The sequence below is a fragment of the Schistocerca gregaria genome, chromosome 9, assembly GCF_023897955.1.
Source record: "Schistocerca gregaria isolate iqSchGreg1 chromosome 9, iqSchGreg1.2, whole genome shotgun sequence".
Classification (NCBI taxonomy): Eukaryota; Metazoa; Arthropoda; class Insecta; order Orthoptera; family Acrididae; genus Schistocerca; species Schistocerca gregaria.
The window spans coordinates 234,388,795-234,414,679 of record NC_064928.1 but is presented as its reverse complement, the minus strand read 5'-3'; the positions used below and the strand labels follow the sequence as shown (position 1 = coordinate 234,414,679).

The window sequence follows — 25,885 nt, the reverse complement described above, 5'->3', positions numbered from 1 at the left end:
AAGTTGGTTGATCTGGGGGTAGGGACCAAGCAGTGAGTTCATCAGTCCCATAGGATGAGGTAAGGATGTGGAAGGAAATCGGCCATGCCCATTCAAGGGAAACATGCCGGAATTTTCCTGAAGTGCTATAGGGAAATCACTGAAAACCTAAATCAGGATGGCCGGACGTGGGTTTGAACCATCGTCTCCCAAATGCGAGTCCAGTGTTCTAACCACTGTGCCACCTCTCTTGGTGGGGTAGTCAGATGTGGTGACCACTCAGCTAAGGGGGCGGACAAGAAAAAAGAAAAAGAACGGGGTGGGACATTCGTTGAGACAGGAGTGCTTGCCAACAGACACTCTGAAAGGACTAGTGTGGACTGAGAGGAAGGAGAACGTACAAGAATGGTAGACGACGTAAAGGGAAGTGGAAATTACATGGGATAGGAGAGAATGTCAGGAGGCAGGAGAGAATGGAGAGTAAAACACGTGAAAACCTGCATTTGGGCAGAACACTAATGATGACCTTTAGAGTAGGGCTATCCAAGTTTTCCCTTGTTCTCGCATGAAGAAATTTCTTGCCCTCATCAGTCTTTTCTCTCATAGAACTAGTTATTTCTGCATGAGATTCATTACATTCAAATAGATTTTTTTAGCAAGTCCTGTGCCCTCAGGTAACAGTTAGATGGCGGTGCAAAATAGTGTGCAAACGCGCCCGAACAGATTTGCGTAAGTGTGCCCCATTATCATCTTTCATTAGTTTCTGAACTACAACAGTAGCTTTTAGGCCTTAGAATTATAAAAATGCACCTTGCAAACTAGAATAATCTCATGTAAATGAATGTATATTTATCTGGTCTCACTTCTAAAACGTATGCTTCCTAGGAGCTTCAATACTGGAGTAACAAAAAGCACTCACCCTACACAAAAAGACACATATGTTCTTCACGTTAAGACGTTCACTCGATGGTGCCGTGACGTTTGAGAGAGCGCTCAGTAGATGGCAGTGCTAATCATCCATTGTCGGCAGCGCTCTAGCAAGAATGGGTCCCGAGAAAAGCGCCGTGTGCGTGATGACCTTAATTCAGTGAGGAAGAGACTCTACAAGTTTCTTCACGAATGCCAATTCCACCTGAAGCCACTCATCCATAAGTAAATCCGTTCAGCTATAAAATTGCGAAGATGTTGAGTGCTACGTTTACACCTACTGCCACAAAGAGTCGCAGACTTGTTTTTTCTAGAGGTAAGGTCAGGTGATTTAGCGGGCCAGTCGAAAAGCGATAGACTGATTGAGTGTTGGTGGAACCAGAAAAGCAAACTTGCAGCTCTGCAGAGATGGCTGCTGTCATGCAGGACTACCATGGAGATGTACGGGGTGATTCAAAGAAATGAGATATTTTAGATATTGGCCACAAGACGGTCCTACAGAGCTACACCAGCTTCCAATGCACTGGAAGAAAATTACTATGTGATGCGCTTTGTCTCCATACGATGCGACAGACCATTTTTTTGAGGTCTAGAATGGCCACATGATTACATTCACATCGAATTTTTACGTCGCCGTGCATGAAACCTATGTTGTGCAACAATTTCAGAGATTTCCACATTTTTCTGACGGCCTGGTTTCAGCAAGATGGAGAAATGTCACACATGGAACGAATGTCGATGGCTGCTGCACGCGAATTGTTTTTGGAACGTGTAATTTCGAGAAATGGTGGCATTCAGTGGTCTACCAGATCCTCGAATGTGTCAGCTTGTGATTTCTTTTTTTTTTTGTGAGGTCACCTTCAAAGCAAAATGTTCCTTAGTCGACCTGTGACAACGGAAGAAACGAAACCCGAGTGCTGAGAAGCAGCTGCTGAAGTTCCAGTTGTAACAATGTAACGAAGAGACTGCAGGAATGTTTACATAGAAAAATATCTCATGTGCAAGATGTCACCTTAAAAAAATTAACTGTATTGTAAGCAGTCTTAAACGAGAATTCATTCACTTTTAAATGACACCAATGAATATTTTAAAAAATTGCTTCCATGAAATTATTTCATTTTCAAAATTTCCCACTTCTTTGAATTACTGTGTACAAGGAAGTACAACACGTGATCATTGAGAGTCTTGAAATAAACATTCTATTTCATCTTGAACTTAATCTGAATGGTGAAGCCAAAACATGGTAAGAAAAACGCCCTCAAAACACTTCAGAACCATATATGACCTGAACTGCACCGTGTAACCAGTGATCGTTAAATGCCCTATTCGGATGCTGGCGCACTCTAAGCATTGTATAATTTGAAAAGAAGCAAAACTGGGACGCATTGAACGTCTTCAACCAGATGCTGCGTAGTTTTGGTGTTAGTTGGTCCACTGAGGATGTGCAGCTTTATGTGCCTGTGGGATCTATGGTCGTCTGTGAGGTAACTGACTCAAAATATCGACTACAATGTTTGACAATGTTCACACCGAAGCTGGTAGAGATGCACCTGCATTCACTGATAGAAGAAATTTCACAGACTTTGAAATTAATTGCTTTTTACAAGACATGGGATCTGTCCCTAGTGTCTGTCATTTGAGTAATTTTCACAAGTACTATTTCTATGACATGTTACAAGGCTGTGACTGGTACAGTATTCCCAGCAGATGCACTGGACAGGTCACATCTATACATCAGTCATTGGGCAATTTCATTCATGGTAAGGTCATGAGCTTGTCCACTTGTGATAATACCTTTCATCCATTCTGACAAAGATGTCTCCATGTCGACCCATCTTACTACACTGACAAGTGTGTCCATACAGCTAACTTCTTCATGTACAACACATCACTTGCATGGCTTAACACGGCAGTTGATGGTCACGTGAGTGCCTTGTAGTGGTTGTCCGCCATGGGTGACTAATCTTTTATCTACTGGACTTATATGTACTTGCGTTAGGTGAATTATTCGGCATGAATTCATTAATTAGAAAATAATTGCTTCAAGATTCATTGTAATTTGTGTGTGTGTGGCAGTGAATATGTTATATTGTTCAACATAGTTTGACGATACATGTTTGTTGCAGCAAGCAGTATTGAGAAAATTGCAGCACATACACCAACTGTCATCGAGTACTCGAGTGATACAAGCTTAGAGGACTATTTGTGTGTTAACAGTTGGACTGTGAAGGGATTGAAGAGACTGTGCGTAGGAACAAGTATTGAGTCGGCTGTCTTAACGCATCAGAATTCCAGCAAATGGTGCATGGTCCTTACGAAAACATCCAACGAACTTCATTTATGTTTTTTGCTAAAGAAGAGTGAAACTAATAAGGTACTGAGAGCAAAGCTGAAAGCCGACGAGATTCTCCCAAATGGTGCAATACGTGAAGCATTTCCATGCAAATGGTATAACTTGAAGGAAGGGGAGAAATCAGAAACACGGGTAATTAGGAAAACAGACACTGCTGGACAGAACTACAGTGAAAATGAGATAGTACTAAAGTGTGAAGTATGCATACAGTATATTATTCAGGACGAGCTGGCAGTGGCAAATGCAGCAGAACCAAACGCTAGTATAGTGAGAGACCTGAATGAGATGTTGCACAAAGCAGTCCACACAGACTTTGAGCTGCATGCAGAAGGTAATGTTCTGAAAGTACACAGAGCCCTACTGTCAGTACGGAGCCCATACTTCGCTGCCATGCTGCAGCCTCACACGAAGGAAGCAAAGGATGGTTGTGTGGAGGTGACGGATGTGAAGCTGGAAGTACTGAAGCAGGTTCTGTTGTTTATGTACACGGGTGTAGCTCCGGCTCTCAACAGCATGTCATGGGATCTGTTGACAGCTGCGGATACATACCAGCTGCGGCAGCTGAAGCGCCAGTGCGAGGCCCATATCGCCAGCTGTTTGAATGTGGACAACGCTGCCGCAACTGCACTCTATGCCTCTGTTTTCTCCTGTGACCTGCTGTGGGATCGTGCTATCCTCTTCATCAAGCGCAACCTCTGCCATGTGATGCGCACCGTTGGGTGGGCTGAGACTGTAGCTGCACATCCGGAAGTTATACAGCGTATCAGCGAGATGATGGAATGAGTCGATGAGAGGTAACTAATTATTTTCACCACTTATTTAAACTTTCCATTGCTGGAAACACAGGTATACAGTTGTATCATAAGTTGGGATTAAAAATGAATTTTTCACACACTGCAACTGGATGAGTTCCAATTTTTTATTCGGACATATTACAATAAAATAAATAAATAATAAATAATATGAAGGCCACGTAATTGAAGTCTGAGGCATATTCATTCTTACTCTTAGCTTCTGCTACACTTCTCAAGTACTGAATATGTTCAGTGTATCATCTCTGATTGCAATTACACCGAAATAAGGGTTATATTTCAGTATTTAAAATTAAATATGAGGACAGGAAGTACAACATATTTTGTACTTGTTTTCATGTCGTCAGTCTTCCTGAAAGTTCGTTACAGCTTGATGATTTGTATATTCCATTTTTACCTGGATTCTCCTGGACTGTATGTTGCAAGGGAACTGCTGGTTTTCTTAAAATTAATTTCTTTGGAATTCTCGTTATTAAGATTTGCTTATATATTCTGATTTACAAAACATTACTTTTGACAATTTGCCTGAATTTTGCATCTACAGTCATACAACTCCATACTAGCAGAGTGTCGTCTTTACAATACAGGATGTGGCAAACATTTTATCACAGATATTCATAGACATCAAGACATTAACAAAAACATTCTTTGAGTTTTGTGAATGTTGTCAGTAATCTTTAAATCATATATTTACAATCTACAATGTAGTATCTCATTGATCTTTGTTTGGACATAAATAAATGAAAATGAACAACTTACAATGAAATTGTCATTTTACATTGCGATTAGGAAAACTGAAACATGCATTTGTTTTGGATGTGGCAAACAGACACACACACACACACACACACACACACACACACACACACACACACACACACACACACACACAAACACACTCACGCATACACACACACTAGTGTTATTTATACGAATATTATTTCAAAAGGAAATTATAAAAATTTGCTGAACCCAATGTCATGATAATAAATAGTGATTAGATTGATAGTACCCTGTAACATGATATGAATCGAACAAAACCTGACAAAATCATGTGCATAACGGAAAGCTAATGTAACATTTGTCTGACAACTTTCCGAAGATTCAGTATAAAAACTTTCCCTTGACTAATGGATCTCTGTTTCAGTGCATTGTTGGAAAGTCCTAGATAGAATGAAAATAGTGACTAAGTTTACAGATACCAATCACACTAGAGATAAAATATAGTATTGCCACAACAACCTAGAAAAAATATTGATGGCTGAGGTGTGAAACCTGTTTTTTTTTTCTTTCGAGCTGTGACAAAGTTTCACACATAGTGTAAACTATAAAGCAATATGTAGCTCCCTCTAGCCTCGAAGATAGAGCTAAGGAGGATCAACTCTGCTAAGGATTGGATCAGGACCCTTCATCCTCCAGGCAAGGTGATCATCACTACACAATTTTTGTCACTTGTATATATTTGAATGTCACATTTTAGTAAAAACCTCACAGTTTGCCTAAGACAGCATATGACACCTTGGCTGAGAGCATGTTCTACATTTTCGACAGGAACTTCCAATAATTATTTTAAAAGAAAATTTTTGTTTGATTAACATCAGTCATTTGACTTTTGTTAGTTGTGTGCTGAAAGCTTCTTTTCAGCAGATGTTGGCACTAATTTTTGTGCAGTAACAGAATTGTGAACTAAGTTACTCACAATATCAGGTTGCAGTAGAAAGAGACCACCCACATAAAATTTTTTAATTAGATTCAGTATTTGACATGGAACATACACTCAGACTTTACTTGTATTTTCTGCTATGTCGTCATCACACTTACAGTTTATATCTTTCAGCAATGGTCAATTTACAAAGTACTTGAACTCACCACAAGTGGTCACAAGTTTTGCATCCATTTCTTGGCGTTCACCTTAAATCCATGTCTCACAGGTATGAAAACCTGCCATTGATTAGTAACTAATAGACGTCGTTTCCAGAGTATCCATTTCAATTGTTTCACCCAAATCAGTCTCATTAGTGCAGTAGCTTGGCATCTGAATCAAGTCATAGAGTTTGTATGTCAGAGCAAAGTCAAGTAATCTTTTGACCTGATCTTTCATGAGTCTAGTGATGTATGAAATGCTTGGACAAAACCACACACTTAATCATCAAGGAAACATTTAACAAATTATTATGTTCTTCTTATGAATATTTGTTTGTTTATTTAGCATCTAGTTATATTCCTCTTAAGAACTGTCTTGTTATATATCCATAAATGAGAAGACAGTTATTTACTTCAGGATCAATTTGCAGGCAGTATATTAGAGATTTGGGTTGCACCCTGAGATGACTGTAAGTGACATTTCTTAAGACACTAAAAATAAAAAAGACCCTGAACTATACATATATTATTTAGAGATAACAAGTCTAGTTTTATGTAAAAAATGTAAAAAATACCCAATTTGCAAATTATGTATTCATTTCTAGCAAAATTATATTGCGTTCCGTAAGTTCCTTTAACAAAGGAACAATACATTGTAAACAACACTAGGTATCTTAAAAGAAAAAGTTGTTAAGAGGCTACAAATGCATTCTCATTCTCATATTCTCTCTCTCTCTCTCTCTCTCTCTCTCTCTCTCTCTCTCTCTCACACACACACACACACACACACACACACACACACACACACACACACACACAAACAGAGAGAGAGTTAAATGAAAGAGAGACGATCAACTAGTAAGGAAAATAACAGTAATAAACAATTTTTATGCACAAAGGTACTGTAAGAGATACAGTTTACTGAATGACTGTTAGTCACAAGCAAATTCAAAAGGCAGAAAAAATTAATATTTTGGCTTTTTAAAGTCTTAAGAATAAGGTACTCTGTAAATGAGTATGCAATCAAAAACTTTTATGAAGTGTTTTGACATATACTGTCTTCCACTTTGTAAGAACAAATTTTATAAATTTTGAAGGTGGGTGATGATGTAATATGACGCTCTGGTACCCTGCAGAACTTCAGTAACATATTTGCCAAATAGTTGTAAGGTTAGGATTACACCATGTTTTCCACATACGGCTGACACTGAGACTTCGGAGAAAATCCATATGAGCGCTGAAGCAGAGCATTACGTTCAGTCTTGTGAACAAACATGTTTTTCGAGTGATACCACTAACAGTTCAGAGTCTGCTGTTTTCATCAAATTTGTGCCATTTAGACAAAATCTGAGAGCATTCCATTAATTCATTTATTACATACACTTAAATAATGTGGGCAAAATCAGTTATAAACAACAGTGGATGAGTTAAGATAGACAGGCACAGGTTAACTATAGTGTGTTTTGAAAATGAACTAGTAAATGCCATGCACTTTCTGTTTGTCATTTTGTCACAGATTATCCAAAGGAATCCTGAAACCGATATTTTGAAGACTACACAATATTAACCTTATATACAAAGAAAAATTTTCCAAGTCTAAGGGTTTTTACTGGAAAGAACATGAACTGTTTCTTTCAAAGAAGACAACAATACTTGTCTGATAAGGAAATATGCAGGAGTAGCAGTCTTGTGGCTATCACATGCTGCTCCTTGAATGTTGCCATCCTTCAAAAAGACGATTAATTTGGATCTCATCCAACGTTAGAGACCCAGTGTAGACTGTTTCCTGCGATGATTTAAATATTTCCTTTAAATATATAAGTATAGAACAATCATTCCGGGTATTACTATGGGTTAAACATATTATTTCTTGCAAAGCCCTTGGTTGAGGAAGAACATGGTCAATTCTAACAAAAACAGCACTGTTACTGATTTCCACCTGACTGGTTCATCATCAAATGGCCATTCAATTCAAAATTATATTTGGCTTATGTTGTACACGTGATACTGAGTTTTCTTTGTTGCAGTGGAAGTTCCTTGGGCTGGTAGTACCTTACAGCAAAAAAAATTGTAAGGCAAAGGATTACTTCACTGGATTTCAACCTAAAAATTAATTACAACTCATTAACCAACTTTCTAAGATAATATCTGAGTTAGTTTTATGTGGCATGGAAAATCCTGTGGCACTATATATCACTATTTACTGTTTTTAAGAAAGTTTTATTTCCTCATCCCACACATAGAGACGCTCACATAGTTACATAAAAGGATGGGGATTCGCAAATACAAAACTGTGCCAAAGAAAGTGTGTGTCAGAGAAGCTACAATTGGTTTTCATACTTTATAACACAGAGGTGGAAAGGCATAAATGTTTCAGTAAATTGGTTATACAATGAATAAGCATTAATTATAAAACCTGTAATAAAAAATTTCAATGAAATATTATTTAAATAGGTACTCTAATAATTATTGTGAAATACAAAAGCAAAATAATAACAATTATTAGAGACAGCCATATATAGATAAATATTATGCTAGTAGACATTAAGACAAGTTACTGGTAATATAAATTATTGTAATTTCTGTGTACTGTATAACATAAAAGTGATGAAGTACAGTTTTACATACATGAATATTATGATATTTTATACTATATCAATATTGTGACAGGTTGTTGAAATATTACATTAATTTAACTACCACTATTGTATTAACTAATGACAAATCTGATAGCACTGCTATGTTAAGTTAATCTTTGAACGTTTTTATAGTCAATATGAGTAGTGATTTGTTAATGTTTCAGGTAGGAGCTATATAAATAAAATTCTGTAGATAGTCTGTAGTGGTTAACTCACTCTAGTCACTGAGAAATTGGTGCGGTGATATTCTTTTGTCTATGTACACTCCTGGTAAGTGAAATAAGAACACCGTGAATTCATTGTCCCAGGAAGGGGAAACTTTATTGACACATTCCTGGGGTCAGATACATCACATGATCACACTGACAGAACCACAGGCACATAGACACAGGCAACAGAGCATGCACAATGTCGGCATTAGTACAGTGTATATCCACTTTTCGCAGCAATGCAGGCTGCTATTCTCCCATGGAGACGATCGTAGAGATGCTGGATGTAGTTCTGTGGAACGGCTTGCCATGCCATTTCCACCTGGCGCCTCGGTTGGACCAGCGTTCGTGCTGGACGTGCAGAACGCGTGAGACGACGCTTCATCCAGTCCCAAACATGCTCAATGGGGGACAGATCCGGAGATCTTGCTGGCCAGGGTAGTTGACTTACACCTTGTAGAGCACGTTGGGTGGCACGGGATACATTCGGACGTGCATTGTCCTGTTGGAACAGCAAGTTCCCTTGCCGGTCTAGGAATGGTAGAACGATGGGTTCGATGACGGTTTGGATGTACCGTGCACTATTCAGTGTCCCCTCGACGATCACCAGAGGTGTAGGGCCAGTGTAGGACATCGCTCCCCACACCATGATGGCGGGTGTTGGCCCTGTGTGCCTCGGTCGTTTGCAGTTCTGATTCTGGCGCTCAGCTGCACGGCGCCAAACATGCATACGACCATCATTGGCACCAAGGCAGAAGCGACTCTCATCGCTGAAGACAACACGTCTCCATTCGTCCCTCCATTCACGCTTGTCGCGACACACACCACTGGAGGCGGGCTGCACGATGTTGGGGCGTGAGCGGAAGACGGCCTAACGGTGTGCGGGACCGTAGCCCAGCTTCATGGAGACGGTTGCGAATGGTCCTCGCCGATACCCCAGGAGCAACAGTGTCCCTAATTTGCTGGGAAGTGGCGGTGCGGTCCTCTACGGCACTGCGTAGGATCCTACGGTCTTGGCGTGCATCCGTGCGTCGCTGCGGTTCGGTCCCAGATCGACGGCCACGTGCACCTTCCGCCGACCACTGGCGACAACATCGATGTACTGTGGAGACCTCACGCCCCACGTGTTGAGCAATTCGGCGGTACGTCCATCCGGCCTCCCGCATGCCCACTATACGCCCTCACTGAAAGTCCGTCAACTGCACATACGGTTCACGTCCACGCTGTCGCGGCATGCTACCAGTGTTAAAGACTGCGATGGAGCTCCGTATGCCACGGCAAACTGGCTGACACTGACGACGGCGGTGCACAAATGCTAGTGGCATTCGACGGCCAACACCGCAGTTCCTGGTGTGTCCGCTGTGCCGTGCGTGTGATCATTGCTTGTACAGCCCTCTCGCAGTGTCCGGACCAAGTATGGTGAGTCTGACACACCGGTGTCAATGTGTTCTTTTTTCCATTTCCAGGAGTGTATATTTGTTTCTCCCCAAGCAGATTCATGAACCTACTTTTTAGTTTGGTGCAAATTTTACAAGTTACACACGCAATTTCGTATCTATGTGTTCTTTGAATTGGCTCTGAAACTTCTCGCAGTTTGGTCTGCATTGTAGGAGACCATCTTTAGTAACTGAACTTGTATACTCCTAATCTTCTGTATTATTATTTATTAAGTTATAAATGACTTGTTGCTGGAATTTGTTGCTTGTGTGAAAGATTACCATTATAATTTTATTTGTATAAAGATTGTTTATTTAATAGGATCAGCAACCTTGAAAAGTAATGTAAACGCTGTGTCTGACCTGTCACTTACCTGTTATAATTTTTTTTGACGAACAGTTGACTTTAGAAATTGTTCAGCTAGTTAATTCCACCGCCATCTAAGAACTTCCTTTTTTCTGGACTTTGATTCTTGCTGGTTGATGCTGAAATGTTAGATCACGATGACTACTTTGAGCTACTAAATAAACTCTAAACTCTAATTTGCTCTTCTCTGTATATAAAGATTTCAACTCTCATGATTACAGATCCCAATGAACGTAACTCAAAATAGTTTAACCAAACATTAATACATTCTGATACATAATGTCTGACTCTTAGGCCATATTTCAAGTTATTTCTTTAACATAAAAGGGACTCATTTGTTTTGGGTCCCCATTATTGCCAGTGGCCGTCTTACTGTGAGCTGTCAATGACATAGCAAACTCAGAGTGCCAAAGCATACATATATCCTCGTACAGCAAATGAACACTGTACATCATACAACTGCTCGCCACAGCCCTTGTTATGGCGAACGTATCCTATGCACAAACGTAGGCTGGATCATAGGGTTTCTGCCCTTTCTTATACACTACTTAACAAATATCTGATTTGACCATCATCTTAAGCTGGCAAGAACGATAGTGGACAGGTGTATTTGATCAAACACATTGTTTATACTTCGTATCTCTATATTCAAGCTGAAGATGTCATGCATTATTTTTTATTCATATGCACCAATATTTTCAGTTCCTCACCAGGTACATCATTTATAGATCTCATCCATAAGTATTACTCCAGTCATGTTTAACAATATCTGTGTCTTGTGTCAAACTGTACTATGTTATAGCTCTTTTTACTATGTGTATCCACTTATTCTTTTAAAATATGTAAGACCTCTCTCTGTACGTGGATATTGTTTCTTTCTGTAGTCTATTACCTCAATAAAGAGACCTATTTGCTTTAACTTAACATTTATCTCATTTACATACTGGTTCACTTATAGATGTTTTTATTACATTTGCCTGTTTGAGTCGTATGTTGACTGTACATCCTGTCTTACAAGTAAACATGAAAATTTCAAATACTCCATCTTAATACACATGGGGATGTAAAAGATCGCTACACACTGTAATTAGGAGGAACCTCTATTTTAACGAGTTAGGAAAGCTCTTCCTTGAAATGATCACTTGTCACTGTGACTCTTTAAATCATTTCATGAGAGAATTGCTCATCCCCATCTTTGGGCAGGTTTCGTGCAACCTTATTTTAATCATATGAAACTGCCCAATATAAATTCCCTACAAATATATGGTGCAGGTCACCCTTTCATAAATGTACCTGATACATAGCACAGATCAGCCTCTCTCATGGATCTGTCTATTGGTCTCCCATTTGTCTCTGAGTGTGAATACACATTACCTTATGTTATAAACCAATTGCACAGCATCTATCAGCTTATTTTCTGCTTCGAAGAGATTCCTTCAGTCAGTACTTCACTGCACCCAGATGACACCTATGTTACTCTTTGCTTATGTCTCACATTTCTTTATATTCTAATTACTTCCGTTTATTAAAGCAAATCCACATACTTGCAACATTTTATGCAGCGATACCCAGGCCTAATTATTTGCTGAAAGCTTAAAAACTTGTATCCGCTTTCGCATTACTTACCGAGGATCGTGTGCATACATTATGCCAAATTTTGCTTCTTATTTCTTTTACTTAGAGAAGCCGCATTCAGTTCCCTTCATTAAAAAAAAGTCTACTGCAACTGATTAAAGAAGGAATTACATTTTCCTCGCTTTTCACCATTTTATACATTCAATCAACGTGTCATTACCGACATTAGTCGTTAGAATCTGTGAGATAATATTAACTTGTGCTCTTGACCAATCTGTATTCTTGGAAAAATTTATATTTGGATTTATGTTACACCAATTTGCTGAGACTCATATCCTTACATACTTATAATATGTTGTCATACGCCAATAATATCTAGTTTTCCTGGCTGTGAATTCGATTTCCCCCTTGGCACACACCATCCTAAATAAGTGGATTTTGTTTTATTACAGCTGCACATGTATTGTTAACAGATCAGAGTCATATACCTTTCGGTATATGTTACCAAGAGACAGTTGCTGTAAAGGTTTTGTACTGGCTTCGTCTAACGTTTTGCCACTACCCTCTAAATCTAACTTATTTAGTAATATGTTTTTGTTACTGAAGGATTTTATTTAAGAGATACTGCAACTTGATAATTATCTAAGTTACACTTTAACAATAGTGTACGAAAATCCGAAATCGTTTTGTACATAAGCAGTCAGTGCATGTTTAATAGTATTAGAATATTAATATTAGACACTACAAGTAACGTGAATCTGAAAGAGAATGGTCCTATATTTATAATTGTCCCGATTCCCTACCTAATTAATTTACCTTTGGCACCAGTAACTCCTAACGTATAAACAACTGTAACTGGTAAAATAGGAAATAATTCCTCCTTTTTGTAAATAGAAACCAACTCTTCTGAGATCAAGAAAATCTCGCTACCTCAGTCAATATAAAGTTCTAATTGCTTGTTTACAATTTCTCCACTGCTATAGGTTTTGGTTTAATCCTGTCTCCTCATCCTCTTCTAAAAAAATTCTCTATCATGGCATTTTATGACTACCTGCAACAAGCATATCTGTTTATAGGTCGATACTGATTGGTTACGTCCTGGGCTTTGGCCCCAAATTCATGACGATCTCCATTTTCCATAATTATAATGGGATACTTATTTTGAAGTAAGTCTTTCCTAGAACTAGTTATGTCTACATTTTTAGAATTTTAATTATTTTAGAATGATTATGAAGTACAAAAACTTGTGAATGTGTATTGTTACCCTCATTGCTTGCTGTCTTGTATCTATTGTTTGATGATAAAATCTTCTTGGGTTCACAGCCAAGTCAATGCGTTGTTCTCTGGCAACATTTCAGCAAGTTTTTTGCTTGACATATTCATCATCAAGATCCGCTGAGAAAGCCTGCATTCTCATATTAATATTAGTTCATCTTTTCCTTACAAATGGACTAGAAAAGAAAATTATTATTTTTAATTCTGTTAACCCGCTCACTTTCCTGGAAACTATCCTTTCTTTCTGTATTCAACATATTTAATCCTTCTATGAAAATTAGCAAATCGTTGACATTTGTCTAGTCTGTATACCATATCTCCTCCTGACTCACTAATAACTTGACTAAATTCGCTTCTTCTAATGGATCATTTAAATATTTAGCTTTCATGAGGTACTATTAGATGTACCTTGTATGCATACCCAAAGAACTATTGTGATGTTTTGGTCTCATTTTCCAAGTGCAAATTTTCCCATTTGCTGGGAGACTTTCGCTTAAAACTTCCCTGAAAATCTTTAAAAGATTCTTCTGAATGGGCATTATCCCACTCTGCTGCTTCTCCTGCTGAATAATCTAAGTCATTTCCCCTTAGATCATCCCACCTGGTTGGTAATGATGGTGAAAATACTCTTCAAAGTATACTGGATGCACCTCCCCATCTGGCTTAAATTTGGGAAACTGTTTTGACAAATTTAAATCACTCCCAGTGCGCAAATCATCCAAAAATTTGTTAGATGCTACCATATTTCTAGTAGTCCGTCTACTCACTAGTGCTCTTTTATCTTCTCGTAACATGTCCCATACATTTTGAAGTTCCTGATGATTTATGAGATTATCCACAGAAGCTGTCTTACTAGTGGTTGATTGAGCTGTGTCCTGTAATTTCTGCTCAACGAACACACGCAATATTTCTTCCAAACTAGTTAAGGTAGATTCCAGTCTTAACAACCTGTCTTGGTCTAATGATTCTAGTCTCTCATTCCTGTTTGAAATTTCGGTTGTACCGATTATAGTTTTGAGTCACATCTTTGAAATATTCTTTAAACTTATGATGAGCAGCTATATGTAACTATGATCGTATATTTTCTGCTAAAACATTAACTTCACTTACTAAATATTTTATTGTCCTATATTGTGAACTTGACATAAATTCAGTCTTCAAAGTTTCTTATATTTTCTTAGTAATTTTTTCCTCCAATATTCGGTTATTTTCATCCAGCTCACTGTTAATAGTATCCGTAACCTTACTATTTATATCTCCCAGCTTGCTATTAATGTCATTGTTAATATCCTCAACCTTACGATTGATATATTCTAGTTTGCTATTAACAGTTCCCTCAGTCATATTGTTAATATCCTCAACTTTATGATGAATATTTTTCCAGTTTGCTATTAATGGTTTCTTCAATCTTATCATTAATATCTCAGTGGTTGCTATTACTGGTTTCCTACATGTTATTTTTAATATTTTCTCCCATTAATCCTAATTTTCTATTATTTTCCTCTAGTTTACTGTTAATAGTTTCATCAAGTAGTGTTGTGTCACTGTCCATTAACTATTGGTTTTCGTCCATTAATTTCGCAAATAATGTTGTTACATCAACTTCCTGTGTCTCGGCGATCATCTTACGATTTAACAAGGACGTAGACTTTTACGCGATATAATAGCTCACTATTCGGTAATTATCGATAAAATCAATCCTCAGAATAATATCATTACGTCCGGTTAGTAACATGAAAAAGTCAAGGCGTGCATTTAAATAAAAAAAGCTTTTATTTCTGGCCGGTTTTATTTTTCAAGTTGGGTGCAGGTTGACTGCAACTGTCGACGTCTGCTTAGCTGCAGATGACTGCCGATACAATCGCTGAGTGCACAAGCATTGGGAGCTGTACTCTAAGAAACGGTGGAAACGACCGATTGGGCTTCAGATATACTCCATGAAACACATTTCTTTAAATTAAATCCCAGCTCAGCAAATTACAATTCTGTATTCCACAGAAAATTCGCCTTCATCGTCACACATCTCATGAGAACAAACTGTTATGGTGAATATGATAATTATTCAAAGCAGCAGTAACTCAAGATTATTAAACTGCTCTTAAAACAATTATTGATCCAAAAACGAAGAAGCTGATCGAATTAAAAGTCAAGTGAACGCAATAGACAGTTATTCACAACTGCATCAAGTAATTAGTCCAAATTTAAATTACACTACAAACACTAGAATATTCATAAGTCCCAGTCTTCGGACAATGTAAGTATTCAGCTGCTAATACTACTAAGGTCGCAATTTTAGAAGAAAACTTGACCATAAATATGTTCTAACACGCCAGTCAGTGTATTACACTGGTTGTACTTGTAACACGAGCCAGTAATAGGCACAATCGTATATTGGACAAATTCTGCCTGCTTCGTCTGGTAGTCAGACCAACATTAAAATTATTATTACCAATCAAAATTATCAGTACCGCTTGCTTCCCTTTTGCAGAGCTTGTTCAGTTTCCAGGTGCCGTTCGTTAAATTTAAATACTCGTCTGATCGGTTTCCAAGTCCAAAGAGCTAGAGGTTCATTTTCACACCGACGTTTGCCTATTCCTAAACCTTCTACACTTGTACATAAGACAGAGGGCCTATGGAAGTCCTCATTTAACCAGTAGACGGACCTGAGTTTTGTATTTCTCACTGACTAATACACTTGTGTAGTCGCTTGTAGGCGAGGATGATTCTCAGAATTCGGGTGCCGCTTGTATTTCCTGTGTGCTTGGTCTCTGATACTGATAATGTATTTGAGATGATAGGTAAACCATGGTTTTGTTCTGTCTCTTACAGTTTTTATTGGGGTGCGTTTCTCGTACAAATTATTGAGTCTCTCAATGAAATTAGATACTTCATAATTTATGTCAAAGTTACTCTCTGTCATTCCCTGCCGAGAGGCACTGCAGCCGTCAGCTGTAAGCTCATACATATTCAGCCGCTTAAAATCCGCAAAAGTGGTCACTTGCGATTTGTTCTTTGGACATTATAACGAATAATTCTTGAATATTACTTCATGATAATATAAGCCACATCCAGAAATTTGATCAGTGCAAATTACACTGTTTGGAGACTTGGTTGCGAAAATATCGATAGAATATGGGTGTCTGCAGTATAGTGAATCGGCTCTAGTGGAAGCAGTGTAAACTTTGAGCAGGAAAGTATACAGCTGAATTTTTGAAACTGATGAAGTGTTACATGTAAAATTTATGTTCGCATCTACAGCTACAATTATGTGTTCATACAAAGATTCAAGACCTGGGAGTGTGGAGTCCAAGCTAGAGAGCTGTCTGGCGTTGGGTGGATTTTATATTGCACAGGTAAGAATCTGTTGAGAGACTTAATTTCAATTAACATATATTTGCGTTGTTTGTCCTCGTTTTGGACGTGAGCACGCCAATGGGGAGTAAGTTGGCACTTATGTATACCACCACACCACCATCTCTTCTGCTATGCCTGACATGTCTCAGAAGGATATAGCCATACAGGCTTACACAGGTGGGAAGGATACTCAGCAGTAGCCATGTCCCCAGCAGTAGTAGTATGACGTGAAAACTGAGTTCGTGAGACGTGCACCTGAACTCAGTAAAAATGGGCCAGAAACGGCTGTGCACGTTTGCATGCGCGAGTTTAAGCATACAGTCGTCGCGAATCGATTCCGCTGCAATGTTGCAAGTAGGGACGGAGGCTGCCCTGGGCGTCGGCATAGGCAGTGCCCCGCTCGCCATATGCATGGGGGATGGGGCACAAGGCGCGGAAGCCGGCGGGCATTCGGAGGAGTCTGGAGCAGACATCATTCGTTACGACGGAATATGACAGAGTAGTGACGGCTGTAAAAAAAAAAATACCCTCCTTATCTAGGGATAAAACGTAGTTAGTGTGTTGTATAGTTCGGGGTGGGACGAGAGAAGTAGATTATTTACAAGTCCAATGCTAGCAGCAAAGAACAATAGGTTTAACGGCTAAAAGATTAAAGCGGAAAGCTAACAGTTAGGTTAGAAATTACCATGATGTACAGTGATTGCAATTCAGTTCTTGGCCGTTCAAAACAAGAGTTAAAACGGGGGCTGACCTCAAGTTATATTTAGAGGTCGACGGGGTGAATGAGGGGGGGGGGAGTGGAGGCAACAAATTGTGATACTGTGATCCCTCCCCATGCATGGCTGTGCCCTGGATCTGACGCTGGCACCAAGTCAAAAGCATTACAATACAAAGAAATACATTCCACACATCTATCTATTGATTTCAAGATTTTTTGTGTACTTACTACTTCAAAATAAAATTATGATATTAAACTTGTAGAAGAAAATAATACTTCACTATCGTAATTTGAAAAGGTAAATAAAAAAATAATAGTTGGCTGTTTGTATGTAATGGGACTATTCAGTTTCTTTTCTTTATTTATGTCTTGAACTTTAATTTTTATTTTAGGCATATATGCTGAAAAGAACATTAATCACATTCCTTGGTCTTGTATCTGGCCAAAAACTTTCCTGAGAATTTTCCTTTCTTGTTTTTCTATTTCTTTGATTTCAGTTTGCCCACCTATTTTTGTTGTTTCAGTTGCATACAGTGCTTCCGGATGTACGACAGTGTTGCGTTAATGGATATGGACTTTTTGCTATAATAGTTTCATCTGAGTTTATATGCTTTCTGCAGGTTTCTTATTCTTTCCTCATTGGCCTTTAGGTTGATCCCTGATGGCTGGATGATTTCTCCCAGGTACTTAAAATGTGGTACTTCTACGATTTTCCCATGGGTTGTCACAATAGACAATTTGTCTTGTGGCACTCTTTCTATGTACTGGGTTTTCTCATATGAAATTTGCAGGCCAGTGTAACTTCTCTACGGCGTCAGTAGCTTCTTTTCTATTATTTGTGAGGATTGCAAGGTCATCTGTAAAAGCTAAACACTTCACATTGAATCTATTATCTTTTCTAATGCCAATTTGAATTCCTTTGATTTCTTTTTCCCATGTCCTGGTAATTTATTCAGTAGTGATATTAAAGAGTAATGGTGAAATTCTGTCACCCTGTCGCACTCCAGTTTGGATTTCTAGTGGTTCAGAGATATCCCTCATAAATTTAACCTTAGAGACTAAGTCAGTTAATGTTTACTGAATGATTGCTCTTGTCTTTCTGCCAATGCTGTATTCTTCCAGTGTGTTACAGAGCGCTACTCTGTCTATTGAGTCGTAGACCTTTTTAAAATCTACAAAAGTGACCACTGTGTTTCGGGTGTTTCTCATCTGGAGAATCATTTTCAGATTCCAGATCCGATCTATGCATGATCGTCCCTTGCGAAAACCATCCTGGTATTCTCCTATTTGTGGGTCAGCTTGTTCTTCTAACGTATTCATGAGATCTTTTGATAGGATTTTATATGTGATCGGCAGGAGTGAGATACCCCTGTAATTATTTGGTTCAGTTTTGTCCCATTTTTTGTGGAGTGGATGAATGAGTGCGCATTTCCATTCAGAAGGGATCTGTTCTGTTTCCCAAATATTTAATACGATTTTGTGTATTTTTCCTGTTAACCTTTCATCATTTAGTTTCCATAGTTCTGCAATAATTCCATCTTCTCCTGGAGCTCTATTGTTTTTCAGTGTCTTGATAATTTTTACTATTTCGTTGATGGTTAGTGGTTTAGCGTCGGGATTTGGTGTAGACGTCTGGTAGTGATTATCCTCTGTAGGTTTTTCACAGTTGAGAAGTTTGTTGACATTGTCTGCAAGGATTTGGCAGATATTCTTCATGTTAGTTTCTAGTGAACCATCCGGTCTCTTGAAGCAAAGATTGGGTGGCTGGTATCCTGCAATATGTTCTTTAAACGTCTTATAAAAATTCCTGGTGTTGTTCTTCTTAAAGTCTTGTTCTATCTCATCTAGTCGTCGTTTGTCATAATTTTTTTCCCTCCAAATAGTTTTCGATGTTTGTTTTCGGAATACTAGAAATTGTTGCCATTTTTCTGATGTTGAGTATTGAAATTTTTCCAGGCATTTGTCCTTTCTTCTATTGCTTGGTCACATATTATATTCCACTACCTGTGTTTTCTCCTTCTCGAGCTTTGACCCAATTTCATCGTGGATTTCAGGACGTCCACAAGTTCTCACCAGTTTGTGGCGTTTGTCTGACTAATTTCCTGTAAGATGTTTTCCTTGTTGAGTTTTATGTATGCGGGGTCTGGTCTCAGCACTTTGTTTAGTTTTGTCTTTTTTCTATTGGGTTGTAATCTGGTCTGCAGAAGATGGTGGTCTGATTCAAAAAATCCTCTTCTCGTTTTCACATTCAGAATTATTCTGTTGCTATTATTATTGTTATCCTTATTATTTCAATAATTTTTAACCATTAGTCCAAATTATAACTTTGTAGTATCCCTACACCAAACGTAAATCCAGAACGATTTGTCAGTAATTTGCATACAAAAATAAAGACTCGAACACAAAACTCACCTGTCATAGACACAACATGGACCGCTAGTTGGCACATGTAAGTTAGGGGAATGGTTTATCATTTATATTTCCTGCAGTCTGTAGAACAAAAGCGAGCGAGATGACATGATAATAATTTTATTTTATATAATCACTTCAGTACAGGCGTAGACCACTAACAAACAAGAGAACTAGTCACACCTTAGAACATTGAACGCATCTAGATATTAACCCTCTCATCAACCACAATACAAATGGTTTATTCTTGTACAGATGTTACCAAAATATGAAAACAATCTACCGTTTATTAACAGGAATAAGCTGCTGCTACCACAAATTTATTCCTTATAAAACTCAGGATGCCAGAGTGATTTCGTAATTGAAATAAAAAAATGTGTGTGAAATCTTATGGGACTTTACTGCTAAGGTCATCAGTCCCTAAGCTTACACACTACTTAACCTAAATGATCCTAAGGACAAACACACACACCCATGCCCGAGGGAGGACTCGAACCTCCGCCGGGACCAGCCACAGTCTAGGACTGCAGCGCTTTAGACCGCTCAGCTAATCCCTAATTGAAACAAATTCTTAACATGGCTACCACTGTGAAATGAAACAATGGAAGAGGAGCTTTACAGATTGAACCAAAGCACTACGAAAGAGATGATCCATGCTAGACCGACAACCTACACACATCAAAAAACGTTTTGCATCACCCCAGTTCCCAGAACTCCTGAAGATAGACGTAGATATTGTATCACAAACACAGTCCATTTGACTGTTGCAGAGATGTGACTAGACCTGCCCAAAGATGTAAACAACCATGCATGAGCAGCGCCTATTAGACGCTGGGGGTCCGACAGACGATCAGTCCCAGTCATTCCACCAGCATGGAGGAACGTGGACCCTGTTGTCTGTAGTTCAACCACTCCTAGACGATCAATACCGCAGTTCAATCGCGTCTGCATTGTTGCTTTATGTCAGGAGGGTCTCTCAACAATGGAAGTGTGCACACGTCTTGGAGTGAAACAAAGCGATGTTGTTCGGGCTTGGAGGAGGTACAGAGAGACAGGAACTGTCGATGACATGCACAGCCACCCAAGGGCTACTACTGCAATGGATGACCGCTACCTACGGATTATGGCTCGGAGGAACCCTCACAGCAACGTCACCATGTTGAATAATGGTTTTCATGCAGCCTAATGACGTCGTGTTACGACTCAAACTGTGCGCAGTAGGCTGCATGATGCGCAACTTCACTCCCGACGTTCATGGAGAGGTCCATCTTTGCAACCACGAAACCGAGCAGCTCGGTACAGATGGGCCCAACAACACGCCGAATGCACCGCTCAGCATTGGCATCACGTTCACTTCACCGATGAGTGTTGCATATGCCTTCAACCAGACAATCGTCGGAGACCTGTTTGGAGACAACCCGGCCAGGCTGAACGAGCGAGTGCAGCAAGGTGGAGCTTCTCTGATGTTTTGGAGTGGCATTATGTGCGGCCGACGTACGTCGCTGGTGGTCATGGAAGGCGTCGTAACGGCTGTACGATACGTGAATTCAACCCTCCGATCGATGGTGCAACCATATCGGCAACATAGTGGAGAGGGATTCGTTTTTATGGACGACAATTTGAGCCCCCATCGTGCACATCTTGTGAATGACTTCCATCGCTCGACATGAGTGACCAGCATGTTCTACAGACATGAACCCTATCGAACATGCCTAGGATACACTGGAAAGGGCTGTTTATGGACGACGTGACGCACCAACGACTCTGAAGAATCTACGCCAAATAGTTTTTCTGGAGTGGGACAATTTGGACCAACAGTGCCTCGATGAACTTGTGGATAGTAGGCCACGACGAATACAGGCATGCATCAATGCAAGAGGACGTGCTATTGAGTAACAGAGGTACTGGTGTGTACAGCAATCTGGAGCACCACCTCTGCAGGTTTCACTGTATGGTGGTACAACATGCAATGTGTGGTTTTCATGAGTAATAAAAAGGGCGGAAATGATGTGTATGTTGATCTCTATTCCAGTTTTCTGTACAGGTTCCGACACTTTAGGAACTGAGGTGATGCAAATTTTTTTTTGATGTGTGTAGTAGTTGGCTGAGCACATAAGACATAAATCTGGCCATTTATTGAATTTATGATCCTACCGTATAATCTACAATAGTCAATCTGCAAAACACCTGAAAAATAAAATACGCAAGCAGATACGAATCAGCGTTACATGTACATTAACTTTACAACAATCCGTAAACACGAGACGATCATGTTAGCGTGACTAATATTCAACCTCTAATTTAACCAGGAAGTGCACAGTTTGGACAGTCATGAATATACACTCCTGGAAATTGAAATAAGAACACTGTGAATTCATTGTCCCAGGAAGGGGAAACTTTATTGACACATTCCTGAGGTCAGATACATCACATGACCACACTGACAGAACCACAGGCACATAGACACAGGCAACAGAGCATGCACAATGTCGGCACTAGTACAGTGTATATCCACCTTTCGTAGCAATGCAGGCTGCTATTCTCCTATGGAGACGATCGTAGAGATGCTGGATGTAGTCCTGTGGAACGGCTTGCCATGCCATTTCCACCTGGCGCCTCAGTTGGACCAGCGTTCGTGCTGGACGTGCAGAACGCGTGAGACGACGCTTCATCCAGCCCCCAAACATGCTCAATGGGGGACAGATCCGGAGATCTTGCTGACCAGGGTAGTTGACTTACACCTTCTAGAGCACGTTGGGTGGCACGGCATACATGCGGACGTGCATTGTCCTGTTGGAACAACAAGTTCCCTTGCCGGTCTAGGAATGGTAGAACGATGGGTTCGATGACGGTTTGGATGTACCGTGCACTATTCAGTGTCCCCTAGAAGATCACCAGAGGTGTACGGCCAGTGTAGGAGATCGCTCCCCACACCATGATGCCGGGTGTTGGCCCTGTGTGCCTTGGTCGTATGCAGTTCTGATTATGGCGCCCACCTGCACGGCGCCAAACACGCATACGACCATCATTTGCACTAAGGCAGAAGCGACTCTCATCGCTGAAGACGACACGTCTCCATTCGTCCCTCCATTCACGCTTGTCGCGACACCACTGGAGGCGGGCTACACGATGTTGGGGCGTGAGCGGAAGACGGCCTAACGGTGTGCGGGACCGTAGCCCAGCTTCATGGAGACGGTTGCGAATGGTCCTCGCCGATACCCCAGGAGCAACAGTGTCCCTAATTTGCTGGGAAGTGGCGGTGCGGTCCTCTACGGCACTGCGTAGGATCCTACGGTCTTGGCGTGCATCCGTGCGTCGCTGCGGTCCGGTCCCAGGTCGACGGCCACGTGCACCTTCCGCCGACCACTGGCGACAACATCGATGTACTGTGGAGACCTCACGCCCCACGTGTTGAGCAATTCGGCGGTACGTCCATCCGGCCTCCCGCATGCCCACTATACGCCCTCGCTCAAAGTCCGTCAACTGCACATACGGTTCTCGTCCACGCTGTCGCGGCATGCTACCAGTGTTAAAGACTGCGATGGAGCTCCGTATGCCACGGCAAACTGGCTGACACTGACGGCGGCGGTGCACAAATGCTGCGCAGCTAGCGCCATTCGACGGCCAACACCGCGGTTCCTGGTGTGTCCGCTGTGCCGTGCGTGTGATCATTGCTTGTACAGTCCTCTCGCAGTGTCCGGAGCAAGTATGATGGATCTGACACACCGGTGTCAATGTGTTCTTTTTTCCATTTCCAGGAGTGTAGTTAAGACATCTCATCTGACCAAAAGCAAAACTACCGTAAGTACAATCCAGATGCAAATGACACGAAATACACGTATCGAGTAACTAACGCAACACGTAATACGCAGAAAATCGAAGAGCGCTCGTTGTACAACTGAACCTAAGAAGTTAATACTGAAGTGAATGTTACATTGAAAGGTAAGCGGAAGATGCATTTTCCGTAGAGTAAGCAAACCATTTGAGTTTAAGTTTCTTTTGTGGCCAAGAGCATGTGTTAATAAAGTGGATACTTATCACAAATAAAGATGCCGAGTGTTATTTAACTTTTACTCAAATAAACTGTTTAGTTAATGTCATTTGTACACTTTGCTTAAAAGGCAAATTAAGACAAATTCATGATGCAATGTTTAAGTGCATGGATAAGTAATCGAACAAAGAAACATAGAAGTTTCATCTCTGTCACAATTCCTTAATTATCTTCACAGAAGCAACACTTTTAACACTATTTACGCTGTTCTTGTGTTGACCCGAGTACGTACTGTTCCTTGTCGTCGTCTGCGTAGACAGAATTTCTCAGCTCGAAGTTTGCAGCTAGCCATTATATTTTGGAAATAATGAGTATTATGAGAGTACATATTCTCTTCACGGTCTGTTACTGTTTCAGAAATAAGAACGGTAGGCTCTCATTTGCCAATCTGGCATCAGCCGTAGAACGTCAATCATACCCCTCGGAATACCAGCGTGATATTCACAGTTTCATGGACACGTATTGTCGATTTTAAACTGCTCAAGCACGAGAAGCAGCGGTTTAATCTGCCGCAACGTGGACGGCCTAATGTCGAAAATCGATTGTTATATACACAAACCAGTAGACTCCAACGCTACATGGTGAGCGGGTCTTTCCTTTCGGTATTGTCAGCCCACCTCCTGTCGCATGAAGCAACGCTTTACCAACATGTGGATGGCTCTTGATACTGACGACCATTTTAAAAAGTCGCACCACCACTCCACTGTCCTTAGAACCAATGCCCCACGCCCGGGTTCCCGGGTTCGATTCCCGGCGGGGTTAGGAATTTTCTCTGCCTCGTGATGACTGGGTGTTGTGTGATGTCCTTAGGTTAGTTAGGTTTAAGTAGTTCTAAGTTCTAGGGGACTGATGACCATAGATGTTCAGTCCCATAGTGCTCAGAGCCATTTGAACCATTTGAACTCGTCACATTCCGAACTGATGCCCATAGTCAACATCAGTATTTGTTGTGGCGATGGGCGGCCGGTGTGGCCGAGCGGTTCTAGGCGCTACGGTCGCAGGTTCGAAACCTGCCTCGGGCATGGATGTGTGTGATGTCCTTAGGTAAAATAGGTTTAAGTAGTTCTAAGTTCTAGGGGACTGATGACCTCAGATGTTAAGTCCCATAGTGCTCAGGGCCAAGAGCCATTTTTTGTTGTGGTGATGCTTTCATATAGCATCCCAGATAGGCTCTATGGGAGCCAAATCAGGCCAGTCAAGAATCCATACATTCCTCAAGGCCTTTGTGCTCCGGCCCTCCAGTATAGAGTTTTGCAGCATCCTGTTGGAATATACTATTTGCTACTCTTGTTATGAAGGATATGTCAACAGAATTTGTAATTGTTGTCACATACTAGGGAGCATTAGGCCTCCCTTCAACAAGTGCCAAGTCAGACCGTCGCATGGAATCCCTGATGCGCTGATGCAGCCCTGGATAATGGCGTATTGTATCACAGCCGTCCACAATACGAGCACGAAGAGTCTCTACATTTGGTACCGCGGTTGCGTAGACAAGAGCTTTCAAATACCCCCATAAATGAAAGTCAAGAGGGTCAGGAGAGCGTGGAGGCCATGGAATTGGTTCGCCTCTACCAATCCATCGCATGGAATCTGCTGTTGAGAAGCGTACGAACACTTCGACTGAAATGTGCAGGAGCTCCATCGTGCACGAACCACATGTTGTGTCGTACTTGCAAAGGCACATGTTCTAGCAGCACAAGTAGAGTATCCCGTATGAAATCATGATAACGTGCTCCATTGAGTGTAGGTGGAGGAACATGGGGCCCAATCAAGACATCACCAACAATGCCTGCCCAAACGTTCACAGAAAATCTGTGTTGATGACGTGATTGCACAATTGCGTGCGGATTCTCATCAGCCCACAAATGTTGATTGCGAAAATTTACAATTTTACCACGTTGGAATGAGGCCTCATCCG

The 25,885-nt window shown here is 40.5% G+C and overlaps 2 protein-coding genes across 2 annotated transcripts in view; both read left to right on the top strand.

Annotated features, from left to right (window-relative positions):
* LOC126291798 (luciferin sulfotransferase-like) overlaps window positions 1-25,885 on the top strand; it is a 242,722-nt gene that overhangs the window by 80,650 nt on the left and 136,187 nt on the right. The window lies entirely within an intron of this gene.
* On the top strand, window positions 3,020-4,042 carry LOC126291528 (speckle-type POZ protein-like). The gene has a single exon (XM_049985030.1). The coding sequence runs from the start codon at window positions 3,020-3,022 to the stop codon at window positions 4,040-4,042; it is 1,023 nt and encodes a 340-aa protein (XP_049840987.1).